General features: G+C 32.8%; 1 protein-coding gene across 1 annotated transcript; it reads right to left on the minus strand.

Annotated features, from left to right (window-relative positions):
• Positions 1-13,076: 13,076 nt before the first annotated feature.
• On the minus strand, positions 13,077-16,221 carry LOC147389250 (Pentatricopeptide repeat (PPR-like) superfamily protein). The gene is made up of 2 exons (XM_086419534.1): positions 15,169-16,221; positions 13,077-14,396 (listed from the first exon to the last, which is right to left on the minus strand). Exons 1-2 carry the CDS (start codon positions 16,095-16,097, stop codon positions 13,445-13,447), a joined length of 1,881 nt encoding a protein of 626 aa, XP_086275660.1. The 5' UTR covers positions 16,098-16,221; the 3' UTR covers positions 13,077-13,444.
• Between the last annotated feature and the right edge of the window lie 3,011 nt (positions 16,222-19,232).

The raw sequence follows: 19,232 nt of genomic DNA on the forward strand, positions 1-19,232 counted from the left end.
AGTGGTGTGACGCTTAAGTCAGGTGTTTTTATTAAGTCATGGGTAAAACTATATAATGCTTGCAATACATGATGAAAATATCAACTTATCGTTTTACCAGAATGTTGGAATCTATCATAATTATTTCTATTCCTAACATTATGCCCAATTGTATATAAAAAAAATTGTAATTTGTTCTTCAACTCTAACTGCTCTACTATCTTAAAGTAATCCTCTATCTCTTATAAAATAACATAATCTATTGAAGACATACTTATCCATACGAAAATTGTCATAACAAGGCATTGGGTTGTCTGAATTAAGTATTTCTCTGACATATGAATCACCAGAAAGTAATGAAGTTCGACATGGTTGCTTCATGCGTCGATTCCTTCTACGGTAGTAATGTCACAGTAAAATAAAGAAAAAAATTTCTTCTTTGTGCTATCATCCATCTGTTATTGCATATATGCAAATAACGTGATTATAAACATATAACAATTCATAATCATCAAATCATATAGAGTTTAAATAAAAAATAAAAAATTTAAACACAAACATTCCTACCAATCATAACGTAAAACTATTAAGTAAAAAAAGAATTTAATAATTTAATAATCTAAAATAATATCTTCTAACAATTATGGTAATAAAAATAATAATTAATATCTTTATTCTATTATAGTATTTAATAGAATTTGTAATCATAAATCTACTCAATCATCATAAGATTGTCCATCGTGAGATCCCATGAGCCTCTTCAAACTTCATTTTAATCCACTCTGATGCAGACGTACGGTCAATATCCATCAATCTAACAAAAATCTCTCTACTAGAAGACTCTTTAAACAATTTGTCAACTAAAAACATTCATACTGATCCACATCAATCCATGTCATGGAAAGTACTCAACAGGTTGATGCATGAGATAATAGAAGTGTCTTTATTTGCGTTTTGCGTCATTTCTTGTTTTTTCAAATCCGCCTATATACTATCAGTCATCACACAAAGCATTCTATGAACTTCAACATCGCCTATTTTTTCATTCCTTTTCGCTTTCACACTTGTGGTAGAAGAGAGGTCAAACTCGTTCGACTCTTATGATGTCTTTTAGGCATCTCTTCAACAGATTTTTCAACTTGATCAATTGAAGTATTTGGTGTTGACCCTTCATTCACATTATCAATATCTGCATCCAAATCATCGAGAAAAACACAACTATCTTGCATAATTGAAGAAGACGTCTTGTTTTGGGTCATACAATATTTTTCAGTTGCAACGGTCCCACCAAATATTTGGTTTACTTCATCTTCGTACTCTAATGTCTTTTATCGAAATTGATTGGAATGTTTATTTAACTGATAAAAGATATAAAACATAATCAGAAAAAAAAAATTAACTAACTCATTTAACTTCAATTATCATATGAAAAAAAAATTATCAAAACATATGACCTCCATTGTTCATCAGTTGCTTCAAAGGATCCCGTATTCACATCCCATCCTAATCCAGATTTCATCATAAGATTCTTCCATGCTTTCCATTTATCATTCACGTAATCCCAACGATGCTTGTATTGAATTTTGGTGTAAGATTTTTTTGACTTTTCTTTAACTATAGTTATAGAATAATCATGTCCTTTTGAGGTTAGACCACATCCTCCTTTACCATACTTTTGAACTACTTCAACATAACATTCCACCCAATTTCTATGTATTGTTGAATCCCAATATGCCTTTACTGATGGTTAACTAGACATTATCTTGATAAAAACTACAAAAGTAAAATTTAAATTAAAAAAAAAATTAAGAAAAAGAATATAATAAATTAATCTACACACAAATTTGTCTATGCATCAACCTGACTAAGTTCTTGTTCAACTTACTTGTAGACATGTTACCAAGCACTCTAATTAAAAAACTATTGTAATTCAAATATAGAATGAGTTTGCATTTTGTAGGACAGGACTTTAAATTTTCATTCACATAAGAAAATTTGATTAAAATATAATTATTATCTAGATTAAAGGTTTAAAATTCTATAAAATAATTTAATATTTATGTCCACTTACAATATCAAATATGGACCAAAGATATATCTTTTAGCTTCTCTGCAAGTTTTCTGTATTGTTGTGTCCTATTTTCTTTATTTATTATTAAGGTTTGCCTTTAATTACAATCTCAACAGAATAAAATATTATAGCACTCGTTCAAATAATTTCAATAGTTTTTACAATTAAAAAAAAAAGGTTCATATATAATCTTAAAACTAAAACAAAAGAATTTAAGGAAAAAAATGAGAGTTTCTATTGGCACCCCAACTTTTATTTATTCTCAACCATTCACCTTTTTTTTTTTATTACTAAGGTTTGCCTCTAATTACAATCTTAATAGAATAAAATATTATAGTATCATTCAAAAAATTTCAATAGTTTTTTACAATTAAAAAAAATGTTCATACAAATCTTAAACCTAAAACAAAAGAATCTAAGGAAAAAAAATGAGAGTTTCTATTGGCACCCCAACTTTTACTTATTCTCAACCATTCCCCTATTTTCTTTATTTATTACTAAGATTTGCCTCTAATTACAATTTCAACATAATAAAATATTATAGCACTCAATCAAATAATTTCAATAGTATTTTACAATTAAAAAAAAGGTTTATATAAAATCTTAAACCTAAAACAAAAGAATCTAAGAAAAAATAAATTGACATAGTAAAAACACGATAACAAAATCCTAAAAACATATATAAACACACTTAGATTTCTTAGGAAATATCTTCATATCTCAATGGTTTCTTGGACACTACAATTTTTCGAGAAAAATTAAAGGATACGAAAGTGTTCACTTTTAAAAATAAAGAGCTTCTATTGCCACACAAACTTTTATTAAGAAGAATGCAAGATAGATGCTAATTCCTTGTTGATATCATAGGAATGGTGGTGTTGTTAGTAAAAGTTGTTGAGACAATCGAGTCTCTTTAAAAATAACATTATTAGTAGTCTTACACGTGTTTTAATAATGTTCATTAAACAAACAGTTGAGATGGGTGCATAGTCTCAAAGATTTTCAGAAAATTGTAGATCTAAACTAATTCCTAAAAACTAAGAACTCATTTTTGAAAATTTTTAATCTCTCCACTTATCTCAACCACCTTTTAATAGAGATCTAGGGCCTAGCAATGAATCGATTTTTTTTTTAGATATCCAATCCGATCCGATAAATATCCGAACCGTCATGTTAAATCTTTTTCAATCCAACGGTTGTAATGTTAAGGAAAAAAATATGTTACACCCACGTTTACTAAACGCACACCAATTCACATTGTCACTATTAAATTCCATCACTATCCCCAAATCTATAGGAAAATGACAGAACCATCAATTGGATAAGAAAATAACAAATTGTGAAATACGTTTTGACTTGTTGATTAGCTTCAATCATTATTTATTTCCCATTGTAATTGGACTTTATTACAAAACGTTTTTTATAATTTTAAAAGATAATATTTATTTAATCCCTTTAAAAGCATTTCAATGTATCTTATTTTTTATTTTAAAAAAAATATTTAAAAAAATGTAGGAAATGAGTATCTCAAATTGCTGCTTCATCTCTATTTGTTGTCAAGCTAGTGAACAGTCTCTAGAAAACTAAAAGGATTTTTAAGTAAAATAAAAGGAAAAATTACTTACCTTTTAAAACCATGAACTCAAATGATCAAAATTAACATTTTAAATTGTTGATCTCGATGTTTCATGTTGAAATGTTGGGATTGATGATTGTTCAATGTCAATGATTAGAAAAAAGTTGGTGTAGTGTTAACAAAAGTTAGTGTGGCAATATAACTTTATTTGTTAAATCTGTTTCTAACACACAATTTTTCTGTGGTTGTGGGAGAACATTGTTGTCTTTAGGGTCTCACGTTCGATTGATTCAGAGAGGTGTGTGGGTGAGTTCTGTGGGTGCTGTCGAGAGCCCAAAGGCAAGTTGAGTGCGATGAATGTGGGTTCCATGGGTGAGTCGTGAGTGAGAGAGGGTGTTGAGAGAGTTGGCCATTAATGGATGACTGAGGTGCTGTTGTGTAACTGAGCGATTATTTGGTGTTGAGAGAGTTGGCCATTAATGGATGGCTGTGATGAAGGTTTGTGAATGATGGGTGAGAAGACATGGATGTTTGTGCGTTAATGGTGAATATGAGTGAATGAGGGAGATGAAGGTGTTGAGACAAAGAGAATGAGGGTGAGTTTGGGTTCGATTGAACTATTGGAGAAGATGACAATGGTGTTGAGACCGAAGGTTTGTAGGTGAGTGAGCATTGAAATTGATTGACGAATGGATGTAAATTTCTGTCTTACTTTTCTTTCTTTTTCTTTTTTTTTCCTCTTTTACTTCTAGAATCTCTGAAATTTTTCGATTGAGCTCTTGGAGAAGATGACAATGGATTGCTTAAAACACGAAAATTGAAAAAAAAAAAAAAAGTTGCTTACCTGTGTGAGTTGCAGAGATGAATTCTTGATTGTCAGATGAGAGAGAGAGAGATGACGCCAAGTTGTTCACTATGTTTTTGCGGAGCCTCGGTGAAGTGATGGTAGTTGATAGAATCGGCTGATTTTGACGAAAGAGTCTGTAATTAAAAAGAGGTCCAGTCCATTCCAAACACTGAAGTTTAAAAAAATCGAGCGTGTTTGAATGAATTTAGCCGGCTCATGGCTCTTCCAAACACAGTATAAGAGTGTGTGGTGCGCCTCGTTCTATGTCGGCGCGCGAGCTTCTTTGCTCACAGAATATTCAAGGAAAAAACTTTGAAGCAAGTACGTCGTTTTAAAATTTTGAAGTAACCCTCTCCATTGGACTCCACGTGGCATTTTAAAGGTATTTAAAATTTTAATAAAAATATAGAAGCGTAAAATAAATATAAAATACCACATGTCTTATAATGATAAGGATTCTTCGACCATATGATAGTGATGTTAATAATGATGGTGATCGTAGTGATGATGAGGACATTGAAGTTATTATCCAGTTGATTTTTAAAAGAAGACCATAGTCAAGGGATAAATCATCGATTTGAACAAATAAAGTCTAATCTTAGATAAATGCAGAAGATCGTGTAATTATTTTTTTTAAGGATAAAAGGAATATTTGTAACGTAAAAAATGTGGATTCCTCCAAAATTTTAAAGCGACTTTTAAGCATGACCGCTTCAAAATCAACTTGTATTACATGTCACAACTTACAAGTTTACACTTTACGACATAAAACAAGTTATAATAGCATTTTTTTTTTTCCACCAAGTTATATAAAAATTCATAAAAACTATGTTTTATTCTTTTCAAACTTAAAATCTGTGAATTATTCAGAATAGTTCGATAATCGATAATCCGTAGGTTAATACTTTCATTGAAAAAAATGAAAAACTTGTGAATTTTTCAATAATTAAACGGGATATTACCAACAAGGGTTTAGACTCGTTTATTTACGTAGGGTTGGACATTGGATAAAGTCAAATCTAGAATGGAAACAAGGCCTTTCAAATTGGTTTGATTTGATTTTGATTCTAATTTACAATTTTAAAAAATTGATTGATTCGGTTCAATTCTCAGTTTAGAGAATCCTAGAATCGAATCAAAATTATTATATATATATAAATATATTTATTTAACAAAAAAAATTAAAAATAACAAAAAGGAGCTCTCATTGTTTGTTTTGTATATTTTTAAAGTTTTAGTCAACAACCTGAGTGGCATGACCCTAACTATCTAATGAGTTTCAATTTTGAACATGTAGATAATTAAGATTATATTGCCAATGTCATTCTCTATGTTGTGTCTTTTGACTAAAATCATTGATGGTTGTAGGTTTTTTAGTTGTAAGATTTGATAATTGGTGTCTCCATATCTATGTTTAGGAGATCCAATAATTAAACCAAACCGAACTAAGGTTTTGTTGGTTCGATTCTAGAGGTAGTCAGTTCGATTTCAATTCCAAATTTGTAGAAAAAATCAAATTTGATTTTATTTCAATTTTGCCCCCAACCCGAATCAAATTGAACCATGTGCACCCCTACATGTACAAGATCGAGATGTGATAAACAAGTCAACTCCCTCTTAAGAGATAAACCATTTAACTCTAGTTACAATTATTTATTCAAATAATATTATTTTTGTAAAATAAAGTAGACCAGAGTTTACCATGCCTAAGGGGTAGAAGAGGAAAGGTAATAAATTTTGTGGGGTATTATTGTAAAAATGATAGTAAAGGAAAGACAATTAAGTTGGAACTTAGAAGAGTGTTCTTGAAAAATAAGAGAAAAAAAGAAAAAAAATAATAAAGTTAAAAGATGTCATTGACAGATATTAAATCTCAACCCATTTTTATAGGTGATTGGGGAGTAGGTCCATTGTTGTATTTTATTATATACTAGAGTTCATCCATGATGTAAGCACGAATATCCTCTCTTAGGTTAAATGGGAGAGGTATTACTAAGAATTAGTAAGATTGAAGGGGTAAAAGATGAAAAATAATAATGTGAGTTAAAGGGGTAAAATAAGAAATATATAAAATTTATAGGGGATAAAGTGTAAATAAAATAAAGTGGGTCCTACAAAACTATTGCTTGGCAAGAGGGTTAAAAGGGTAAAAGATGAAAACAATAAAATATGTTAAAAAGAGTAAAAGAGAAAATATAGTAAAGTTAGGAGTGAAGAGTAAATGAATAAAGTGGATCCTACAAAACTAAAAAGTTATTAAAAAATAACTTGAGGTTAAGAGGTAAAAAATAAATAACAATAAAATGGATCAAAGAGAAAATATAAAAAATTAGAAGGGGTGAAGAGAAAAGACAACTCAGCTATGTTTTATTATATAGATAGATATTAAAAGATGTTTAGTTATAAAATTATATTTAACTTAGATAATAAATATTTTAGAAACATTAATAAAAAAATATAAAATTTCAATTGACTCTATTGAGTTCTATTAACTCATCTAAGATTTCAAAATGTTGGTTGAATCATCATGTACATCTTGTGAGTGGTTTCAAACTTGAGACGTGGTGTAAATTCATCTTGCTAGTGAACATTATAGAGACAGTCTCGAACAAGATTTGAAATCATGATCTCATGAGTGCGCATGGGTTGAAGGTATTCCCAATATATAAAACTTCTCTCATTTGACTTTATGTGATTTAGTCATTCGGACCATGTGAAATCCCAAATTGACTTCTTCGTGACAAAAAAAACTCTATAGTTAGACTATAATTAGTAAAAAATAACTATGGTTAAGCTATACGCACATCGTGTCTAAAGAGAAAAAAAAAAGGTAAAATTACTTAATAGACCGTGCGGGTGGGATATATTTCTAAATGAACCTTGGATTTCTAAAATGACAAACTCAAATCTTCGAGATTAATGATTTAAATTATTGATATCAATGATTCAAATCATCAATCTCTACAATGTGAATTGTTGATATCGATATATTGTTGAGATCGATGATTCATGTTGAAACATCGAGATAGACGATTTACAATCTTTGATCTCGATAATTGTAATAAAAAGGTGGTTTCAACGATTCAAATAAATATTGATCTTAATGATTTGAATTGTCAATCTTGACAATTTGAATCATTGTCTCACCAATTGAAATGGGGTCACACTTCAGGGGATATTAAGAAAAAAGTTTATCAAATGAACCATCAACCAAGTTATAACCAGGGGATTTAGAAAGAAGTCCCTCCTGCAAGGTTCATCAAGTAATTTTTCAAGTAAAAAACTCATGAGAAATTTCCTCCATAAATCCCATATAGGAATTTTCCTTTAAACGCCCCCCCCCTGCCCAGTTTTTTAGTGGCAACTAATTAATCTAATTAGTAAATATTTTTTTACAATCAACCATATCCATATTGTGGCCATCAAACGTTGCCTGTAAAATGGGAGGATGGCATAGAATAAGTAAGTCAATCTTTTTATTATTATTATTATGAGAATATGTTAGATTAGAGTTTCATTAATTATCATACATTAAAACTCACGAAGTTGCACAAAGTATTTTGTCGGGTTTCTTATATAAAAGCTTAAGAATAAGGTTGACATGGGTACAAATATTTTATCTGTTTAAGAATTCGGGTAAATTTATCTGCAATTATTTTTATTCGATATTTGTAGGATTGAATATGGATATGCATCCTATCTAATCCGAATATCTGTTTATCCAAGTCTAATACAGTAAATTAACAACAAAACATATGTATAATCCAAAATTAAGGTTTTTTCATCATCTTCACAATGAGTATATATATGACTTGGATATCCGCTTGAAAGTTGGGTACAAGTCATATACGAATATCCTTTAAAAAAGTGGATAAATAGTCCGATATAGATATCCTTAACATAATTGGGTAAAAAATCAGAAATGGATAATCAAATATAGAGTTGGATAAGGACATGAAAATAACTTCATCCGACCCATTGCCAACACTAGTTAAGAGATTGTCGCAGCAATTTAGATGTTGTTGTGAGCACAAGCATCAATGGTTTTGTCATTTGTTCAGCAAGTAGCAAAATCTTTGTTATGAAATTAAACAAATAAGTGGTGATTTTCATTATTTTCTTGTTTTGTGGTAGCAAAATTGTCTTTTCATTCTCGTTCAAGTAACGTATACACAGTAATGGAACAACTATTAGGCATATCATTATTAGCTTACAAACGATCTATAAATTCAATTAAAAAAAATGCAAGTTGAAGGTTCTAAAATAGGAGAATAAGAAATGATGTGGATGTGGTAGGAGTGGTTTGGAACATACATGAATAAACTAAAACGCTAATGATTTTCTAACTTGAAAATTTTCACTCGGTCTACACTCGACTAATGTGGCAAGGGTACATAACCGGTGATCATTTTCCTTGTGTATCTTGAAGAAAAATATCTATGGTTTTGTGGCCTTGCCATGTCAGTTGCGTACACACCGAGTGAAAATTTTCAAGTCAGAAACTCACAACTCTAAACAAAAAACATGATCATCAAATAAAGTTGAGTGGAGGAGCATGATTTCTTTAGTTGATCCCAACCATTATGAGGTCTGCTTAGGAATGAGCAAAAAGGTCGGGAAAAAATATATATATACACCACTCAAGCCATTTTCTAGGGAATGGTGCACCAAACTTTGTTCCTTCCCTAGCGAAAACAATTTCTATTTTGATAAAAAAGACAAACCTTTTTCCAAATCATAGGGCATATTTTAAAGGGGTTGTGGATCCATTTGGTTGTGTCTAAAAAACATTTTTGAAAGAAACCAAATTTCAATAAAATCATTACTTGAAATTTGACCTTGTGGTGTTTATTGAGAAGAATTAAAATAGAAAACGTGGCTGATTTTTTTGGATTCCCCATTCTTCGAGATATGTGTCATAATAAATAAAAATAATGATAAACTTCGGTACTCTTCTTCAACGAAGCTTTTAAGTTCCAGTCGTCTTTTTTGGCGAAGCTTCTAAGTTTTGGTCGTTTCTTTAACGATGCTTCTAAGTTCCCGGTCATAATCCTTAGTCGTCTTAACCTAAAAGGACACCGATGTGGTGTCGCCCAATGAGTCTCCAACGATCAAGTTAGAACTTTGTAAAAATTGTATAGCAAAAAGAAGATAAGAAAACGAAAGATAAGTAGTTTGGTGTGACTTGTACCAGGGGTTTGAATGGGAGAATTCTTCCTATTTATAGATTAGATTCATGGAAAATAGTAGTAAACTAAGATGTAATTACTCTCTCATGCCATCCTTCATTTATGAGAATTAATGCTCATGATGCATTGATGGCAATGAAGACCCACTCCTTATGATTTTTGTAACTTACATAAGAAGTGACCTTAAATATATAATTGTCTTAACTTGATAACTACTCAGTTCTTGAGTTGACTCATTCAAGTTATGTAGTTGTAATCCCTTTGGACACAGTGTTTAATTTGTGCTACTCGAGTAGCTCGGCATAAGATTGTCTCTTTAGTTATTGCGTGAATTTCTCCTTGGTTTGGGTGGCTGAACCTCTTGGTGTGAAGGGGCTCGTTTGACTTAACCATGTAGTATAAAAGGAGCGCATGGGCGAACCATATAGGGCGAAGGGGTACATTAGCCGAACTATATAAGGTGAAGGGGCACATTGGCCAAACCATATAGGGTGATAAGGACGCATTAGCCGAGCCATATAAGATGAAAGATTCGTGATAATTTGATGTCCCCCTTTTACATACTCCCCTATCACAGAACCGTAAATCATTTGCCTCGGGATACATAAGAAAAAGATTTATGATTTTGTGTATCCCAAGGCAAATGATCTATGATTCTGTGAGGGGCATATGTAAGATGGTGGGCATAAAAAAATCATTATTCAAAGTGAAAAAGGCACATGAGCCAAACCATATAAGGTGAAGGATGTTAAGAGAAGGGGTTGGCCAACTTGACCAAACCACCTATCAAGGGACATGTTGAGATGATGGGTTTATTGAACCACCTATCATTGAACACATTAAGAAGATGGGTTGGCCTAGGGGTCAATCCATTAAATATTTGGTTCGGGTTGGACTGGGCTTTAATGTTTTAATTTATTAACTTTAATAATCCCAAGGAGTGTGATTTTTTTGGTTCCTACAAATATATATATTTTGGTAGACAAAGTATTTTGTTTTATACGGGCTAAAAGTTTCTGAATGATTTGACTTTTTGTGAGAATAGTCTCTATGACGAGGAAATCACCCTCACAAAAAATCAGCCCATTTTGAAATTTTAAACCCTAATTTACAAGTTGAAGAATCATGGACAATCAATTTTTACCGTTAGTTTGTAAACCACTTTTCATGGGGTTATAAGTTTTGGAATGGGTTGGTTTTTTGTGAGGATGATCTCCTCACCATAGAGACCATCCTCACAAAAAACTAGCCCATTCTGAAACTTTTTAATCATATAAAATAGAACTTTGTCTACCGAACGTTGTCCTCTCTCTCGCTATATATATATATATATATATATATATATATATATATGTTAACGTCTAATACCCCATGGAGATAGGGACATTAGCATTATCCACCACATTTTTTTTTTCACCATTTTTGTCTTTTTAGTGAAAAAAGACAATATTTGTTGGTCTTTTACATAACAAATACATTTATTATACCCTTAATAAATGCATTTGACATTTAGTACAAACAAGACATTTAAAACGCCCTTAGCATTTATTATGTAAAAAACAAACATGCATTATGTAAAAGATTTAGGGGTGCAACTTGGTTCGGTTTAAAGTAAAATCATAACCGAACCGACCTTGGTCGGTTCCATTATATATGAACCAGAATTGAACCAAATTAGTCTAAAATCGAACCAACCCAAACCGACTTTAATTCGGTTCCATGGGTTAGAAATACTAACCTAACTGTGTGTAACCAGCAATTATAGAAGTACAACACACGACATTTCTTTTAGGCATTCTATCAAACACTTGATGAGCATCATCTGTTCGACCACATTTCGAATAAAAATCGCAGGTCGTATCTCGCTGGCAGTAGAGAGAGAGAGAGAGAGAGAGAGAGAGAGAGAGAGAGGGGGAGAGGGGGATGAGCTGGTGGCAACCAATTGCAGGTCGCACCGTCGCAGCCGCAGAGACGACGAGAGAGAGAGAGAGGCAGCCGCAAGTTGCAGTCGGTGGCTGCCATAGAGACGAGAGAGAGAGAGAGAGAGAGAGAGAGAGAGAGAGAGAGAGAGAGACGAAGTGAGAAACGATCAGGGTTTGAAAAAAAAGTAAGGTTTAGGATCGCTCACTGTTTCATTGTATGAGGGTTGCAGTCTATGGCAGTTGGTGGTTGCAGAGACGAGAAAAAGAGAGAAACGAGGGTTTCGTTTGAAAAAAAAAAAAAAACATTTTATTTTTATAAATAGAATTGGTTTCGGTTTGGTTCAGTTATTTATCAACCCCAAACCGAAAACCGAACCGAACTCATCGATTCTTATTTTCTTTAACCTGAAATTGAACCGCATTTACTTAAAACCGAACCAACCCAATCCAAAATTCACGGATTGGTTCGGTTATCGGTTTGAACTAAATTAAGTTACACCCCTAAAAAGATTAGCATACCTTGTATTTTTCACTAAAAGACAAAATGAGCATGTGTATTATTGGAAAAAAATATGTGATGAAGAATACTAACGTCCCTATGAGGTCTTGAAAGTTAGTATTTTTTATCACATTCATTTTTCAATAATACCCCTAATCATCTTGTCTTTTAATGGAAAAGACAAGGGTATATAGTTAATGATTAATGAGAGAAAGAAATTGAATATTAATATCGCAAAATTTAATATTATCCCATTATATCACGTGGGTTTGAACTACTGCTATTGCTTTTTCTGCTTTGCTTACTATGAACTAAGAATGATCAAGAGGCTAATCATAAATAGTCTACTAAGAGGTGAGCCAAGGTGTCAGTGGATTTAAAGGTCACAATGCTGTGTTTTCTCTGAATAATTTTTCTTGACTAATGCTCGGTTAAAATACCTAAATATGAAATTATGAATCAAACTTCAAATAAATATATACCAGAATTGAGGAAATTAATGTATATATCAGTTCACCAAATATAAGCAAATCAAATAATATGAAAGAAAACTTGTTTTGTTAGAGAACACCCCAAAGGCACATGTTCAACATGTTCTTAAGGTGTTAAATCACCCCATTTGTTTGCGAAACTATATGATACAACACCGATGTCCCACCCAAAGTCGACAAAATCAATTGCTGGGATTAGCAGACTCTACATGTGCATCACCCTCAAACAAATAAATAAATAAAATACTTGAAATAAGTAGAGAAAATCCCAACAATGAAGTGATTTTGGATTGATTTTTCTTCTATCTTGGAGGTTGAGCGGAACCAAAGACAAGTAATCAAGTCCAAATAAAATAGAAATGCAAGAATTAAATTTATGAACAACAATCACATTGCCATAAAAAAAATTGCAGTAAAATTTACTTATACAAGGTTTACCAACCGGAGTAGTATCTTGCAACTCCCTCAAATTTCCATTTATGGGCAGAAAATATAAGGAGAATTAGACACAAGAAAGTCACATTACGGGCTAGACTAGAATGTACTCGACAAGTTAAAGGGTCAACAGAGAAAATTATGCAGACCACACGACCTCAACCATCTAATAAAGAGCTAAAAAAGTGCCCAATAAGCTAAGGTTCATGGGTAAACCCCATACATTGGTCTGGATTTGTTTAGAATAGGTTACAACGGCTACTGTTCCTTGATAAGAGATTGCAACGATCTGCCTATTTTTCACATTCAGCTCCCTGTTGTGCGAACCATAAGCATGTTATCCAAGGGAATTATGTTACTTCACCGACCTGATAAAACTCAAGATCTCAAAAGAATTTATTGATTGGGGAAAAGGTGACTTCTCCATCCTTGCCTCTAGAGAAAATCAATCTTTGGAACATATCCCTCCTTCTTCATATTGTCATGTAGCAAGTTAATCACTTGATGAACCTCTCCTAATCCAAGTTGGAAACCATCACCAGCATGAAATTCATGAACTTGATTCTCAATTTCAATCCAGCTACAACCAGGAGTCTTAGCGACACCCCTCTCTCTCATCAACCATCTCATCCTTGCAGAATCATCCCACATCTTCGAATTCGCATATATCTTTGACGAAATAACATAGTTTCCGGAATTTGAAGGCTCCAACTCAAGAAGGAGATGCATTACCCGTTCACTAACCTCCACATTCCCAAAATTCCTACACGCGCCAAGCAATGCTCCTAAAACGATCGCGTCGGGCTTTTCGGGCATCTTCTCAATGAACTTCCACGCTTCATGTAAACGTCCCGCACGTGCCAAAAGATCGACCATGCAAGAGTAATGCTCGATTTTTGGGACCAATCCAAATGTAGTTTGCATCAAATCAAACCAGTATTTGCCCTCGTCAACCAATCCAACGTGCACACACGCAGAAAGAACTCCAACAAACGTTATGTCATCTGGACTGACAGCTCCATCCTCCGTTAAAATTTGCTTAAATAGTGATATGGCCTCCCGGGCCCTACCATGGGCGGCAAAGGCAGAAATCATGGCATTCCAAGAGACCACATTTTTGTGGGGCATCTCTTTGAAGATTTCCAATGCACGGTCTAAGCTCCCACACTTGGCATACATATCGATTAAACCTGTGCTAACATAGATATTGTCTCGTATGCCTTTTCGTGATGCATATACATCTAATGACCTCCCCAAGTCAAGGGCCCCAGTGGAGGCACACGCTGATAGTACACCTATAATTGTGATCTCATTCGGGTCCACACCTTCCCCTCTCATGTAATGGAATAGCTTGATTGCTTCATCCGATGCCCCGTTTTGTGCATATCTGTTTGTATCTGGCAAAATAGATATTTAGTATGTAAAATCTCATAGACAATCAAGAATTGTTCAATCAAAAGACATTTAAATTTGGGAAATCCAAGGACCCCATCTTTGTAAAATGTAAATATAATCTACAAACATCATAGGCATAGAAATGGCAAAATGTGGAGTTGGTCCATCACCAAGGAGACCACTTATGTCTTCACAATTATAATGGGAGAAGGTGGAGTAGAAGTGGTTCGACACCAAAATTTGAGTGGCCATAAATGGCCCCACTTTATATTTAAATTTAATATAATCAGGGTCACTTTCGTAAAAACCCAAGAAAATTGCAACCCACGACCGTATGATCACGTTGCTTAGTTTTCAAAATTACAAAAGTATCATTTTTTTACCATGTAATCTTCAAAAACCTTTTAATAAATATTTTAAATTACAATTAAGCCCTTTTGATACAGGTGCATTTGCACATGCCACCTTCCAGTTAAAAATAATCCCAAAATGGATGGTTGTAATCATCGAACATCTGGCATTATTTGGGAAGGTTGGAAAAAACTAATGTTTATTGATCCAACAAGAAAAATCTCTTAATCAGATGGTTATAATCACCCAATCATGTCATTTTTATCTGTAGATCCCCTAGTTGCTATGTTGGACCAATTTATGCCTTATAAATTGAAATGCTAGCTTTCTTCAAATGTAGCAATTGAAACTGTACTACAAATACGATGTAAATGCAAAGAAAAAAAGAATGAAGAACCATATAGACTACTTGCCCTGTGATCATGGCATTCCAAGCAACCAAAACTCTCTTCGGCATTCGATCAAAAATCCTCCTCGCCGACTCCAAATTCCCACACTTACCATACATATCAATCAACGCAGATCCCACAAATGAATTCACCTCAATCCCATTTTCCTCTACAAACCCCTCAATCCATCGCCCCAAATTCAAATCTCCTAGATCCCCACACGCACCAAGAACACTAACCAACGTCATTTCATTGGGCACGAACCCCGCCATTCTCATCCTCCTAAAAATCCCGACAGCCTCTCCAGCAAAACCCATCTTCGAGTACCCTGATATCATCGAATTCCAAGAAACCAAATCTCTTTCATGAATTTCATCGAACACCCTTCGTGCAAAACTCAATTCACCACACCTAGAATACATTGTGATCAATGTGTGAGCAACATGAGCATCTGAATCTAACCCAAACTTTAAAACCGAAGAGTGGGCCATTCTGCCATGATCCAACGACGGGAGATTCGCACACGAGATTAGTAAAAATGGGTAGGTGAAATTATTGGGTTTTTGGCCTGAAAACTTCATTTGGTAGTATAATTGGAGGGTAAGAGAGAAATTGTGCCATGTAGTGGTGAGTCCACGGATCATGATGTTGTAAGAGAAATCGTTGGGTTCGGGGATTTGAGAGAAGAGAAGGAGAGAGTAAGGGAAGTCTTTTAGATCGATAAGCTTTGAGAGTAGAGAATTGTGTTTGGGTATGGAGTTGAGGAGCATTTGAGAGTGGATTTGTTTCAAAGATATGAGGGAATTGCATTGTTTTAAGAGGTTTAGGAGTTTGTATGTGAGGCTCTGTTGTGGTTCTTGGTTGGGATATAGATGGGATTTTTCAAAAGTCAGATGGCGCGAAAGAAAGAGCCGTGAAGGTGGTGGTGTTCTGATTCTTGATTTAAACAGCATGGCTGCAATGCTGCTGTTGTAACTTGTAAGTGTTGTTTCTGCTTATGTTTACAAATTATTAGAGAGCTTCTATTGTCACACCAACTTTTACTAATGCCACACAAATTATTTTGACGTCTAGCCTCGTCCATGAACGAGACTGAGTTGTCTCGGATGAGTTTTCCGATACGTTTGAGTTGTCTTGTTCAACAATGAGAAAAATGAATCTTGGTTTTAAGTCTCATCAAATATGTTTAACTTGTCTATCCGTCTTGTTGGTGGACAATACTGAGAAGTATCATACGAGTCGTTTCGATCTCGGAAGAGATTTAAAATCATGTATGTAAATCACCAAAGAATTGAACACAGTTGGTGTGGTGTTGGTAAAAGTTGATGTGGCAATAGTAACCCTTATTGCTTAATTTAAAAAAAATGTTGGTGATACTTACCCCTTACCATAGTTTTTCTTGATAAATGCGCCCAAAGTTCTTTTATGAGTAAGAACTCAAATATAATGTTTTGAGAGATTTACCGGGCAGACCTATCTGTTGCAATATTATTAAAAAAAACTCACTTACATTATTGAGTTTGTTACTGGAACCCACCTTACTTAATCAATCAGGCTCATACTAGCTTAGTAAGATTTCAAATTTTACCGAGAGCAACTCCAATTGATTTCTATATCTCTACATTTAGTGATAGAGCCCTCCAAACCTAATTCTAACTAGTCTATAAAATTTTGACAAACCCTCTAAATCACCATTCACGCTCTTAGATTTGAAGACGAAGCAAAAAAATAGATATGCTCTCTATTTCACTATTCATCTTGTACAAATATCAATTGTGTCCTTATTATTTTATATAAGTGTCATCCTTGAATTCCCTTTTTCAATAAAAATATGTTTTAAATATAATTTTTGTTCCATATTTATTTTCAATCATATAAAATACTAAATTCAATCAAAAGAAATGTAAATAAAAAAATTAATTATTTCATTGGTGGATTGTTTTTATATTTAAATTGGGAGTGTAACTAGTAAAGTTGGGTTGCCAATAGTAACTTTATTATTTTTAATTATGTGAATAGTAAATTAGAGAGATGAATAATGATTTAGAGGTTGGAACCTGTTGGAGTTCGTTTTGATTCGGAGGAGAGCATCTTTAAAACTAAAATTCAACGGTGAAAATTAGCTCTTTTTTTTCTAAATGTTTTGTTCTCAGTTCTTAGAATTTTACCCTTTATAACCCTATGCATCAAATCATGTTTTGGATGCCAAAATTGATGCAGTTAGGTTCCATTCTAAGATGTGTTAAGTAACAAATTAACCCTATCAATTTGAATGTTGTGATGTGGATCCCACTTTAAAGTTTAGTGGGTAACAAACTTGATAAAGTAAGATTCCTTTGCAGTTGTTAAAACTCTAAGGGAGTTTTTTTTAATAATAAAAATACAACAATTAAGTTTGTTGGGTAAATCTCTCTAAAGTTTTTTCAACTAAATGCCCTTTTAAAAGAATATGAATTGTTTAAAATACCTTTTTCATTGTAAATAATTGTCTTCCTAAACTTATTTGAGATTTTCAACGTCGAAATGGCACTCCATTTATGGTGGCAGACTCGTTGTTTTCTTCTAAAGGATAAGGTATTTATCCATTATGGGTATTTCAAGAAAATTTATTAAATATCGAGGTTAAAAAAAAAGTTTGAATTGTTGAGATTGACATTTACTACGTTGAGATTGTCGACATTTGAATTGTTGAGGTCAACAATTCGTAAGGTTGATATTACCAAGATTAACAATTCCAATTGTCGATTTGAACATTGTTTTTGACAATACAAATGATACCAATTTCTCCTTTAAAAATAAATAAATAAATAAATAAATACTTTTTTAGTTTGACACTATATAGATCTTCTCCAAATGCCCAAAATGCATCTATTAGAGCGGTGAAACAAACGTTCAGATTAAACGTTACGAATAAATCTTTAAAATTATGAATATTGTTCTACGTTCGTTATTAATTTTGTCACAAGTCGTTAAAATAGTTTGAAAGTTACATTTAAATATTTGAAATTATAAATATATCATTTTTTATTGATTATTCATCATAAAAAATTGTAGGAACGGATGGCAATTTCCATTGAAAGGGACATATAAATGTTGAAAATGGTGAGGAAAAACATATTTTGGATATTTTAAAAAGTATCATAAGGGAGATTAGGACTGCAATCTAGGCGGATTGGGCGGGTTGGAGGTTCAAACCATGTGACCGAGCCGTCAATCTGAGCACAACTCAACATACCACCGGGTCTGAGTTCATTAACTCAAACTTCTAAAATCAGGTTGAACTCAGGTTAGCCTGAATTAACTAGTTTTGGACATGAGTTGTAATTGTTGGGCTCGTTGAATAACTCTAATTTCATTTTAATCAACAAATAAATTTTATATATAAAACAAAAAAATACAATATTAGAAAAAGTAACCACTAATAAATAAAATAATGTACAACCTCTAAATCCATCATTGAAAAAATATTTTAGATAAATTCGACTAAATCAAAACTCACATTAATAATATCCAATTATATATTTACCAGCCACAATGATGAAATGGAACCAAAATGTATGGATGCAGAGATAATTAAAAAACACTTTAAAATAAATAAATAAATATATATATATATAACTAATATAATTTTTTTTTATGTATTAGTATATGGCATCGGATTCGGTTGAGTTAAGTTTCCCAAACCTTTAACCCGGATTAAGATGAAATTGAGATATTCTAACCCACACTTAACTCATCTTCTACATAACCCAACTTAGGCTTGCCGATCAATTGAGTTGAGCTCGTACCGGCCCTCACAAGTTATAGCCCTGAGGAGATCGAGTGGGATTATTAAAGAAAGTTTACTAATGTACCCTCAAGATGCCACCCAAAAGCGGGTATTTAGGAAGAAGTCTATCTGACTGGTGTATTAAGTAATTTTCCCTTGAAACAAATTCTGATAATTGGATTTTGTCTTTACGTTACCTGGCATGGATTGGAACCATATATATTTTCTCGGGATACACAACTATATATTCTCAGAAATATATGCAATTGTGTATCCTGAGGAAAAATCTATGGTTCTAGCACATGTCACGTCAAGAAGC

Source organism: Akebia trifoliata, chromosome 12 (genome assembly GCF_017979445.1).
Source record: "Akebia trifoliata isolate Shusen 1 chromosome 12, ASM1797944v1, whole genome shotgun sequence".
NCBI classification, from domain to species: domain Eukaryota; kingdom Viridiplantae; phylum Streptophyta; class Magnoliopsida; order Ranunculales; family Lardizabalaceae; genus Akebia; species Akebia trifoliata.

What these genes read in the sequence shown, in the direction of transcription:
- LOC147389250 (XM_086419534.1), bottom strand. Translation starts at nt 16,097, where the DNA reads ATGCTGTTTAAATCAAGAATCAGAACACCACCACCTTCACGGCTCTTT. An exon ending in TGGAATGCCATGATCACAGG is followed by an intron (nt 14,397 to 15,168) that starts GCAAGTAGTCTA and finishes AGATACAAACAG; the next exon opens with ATATGCACAAAACGGGGCAT.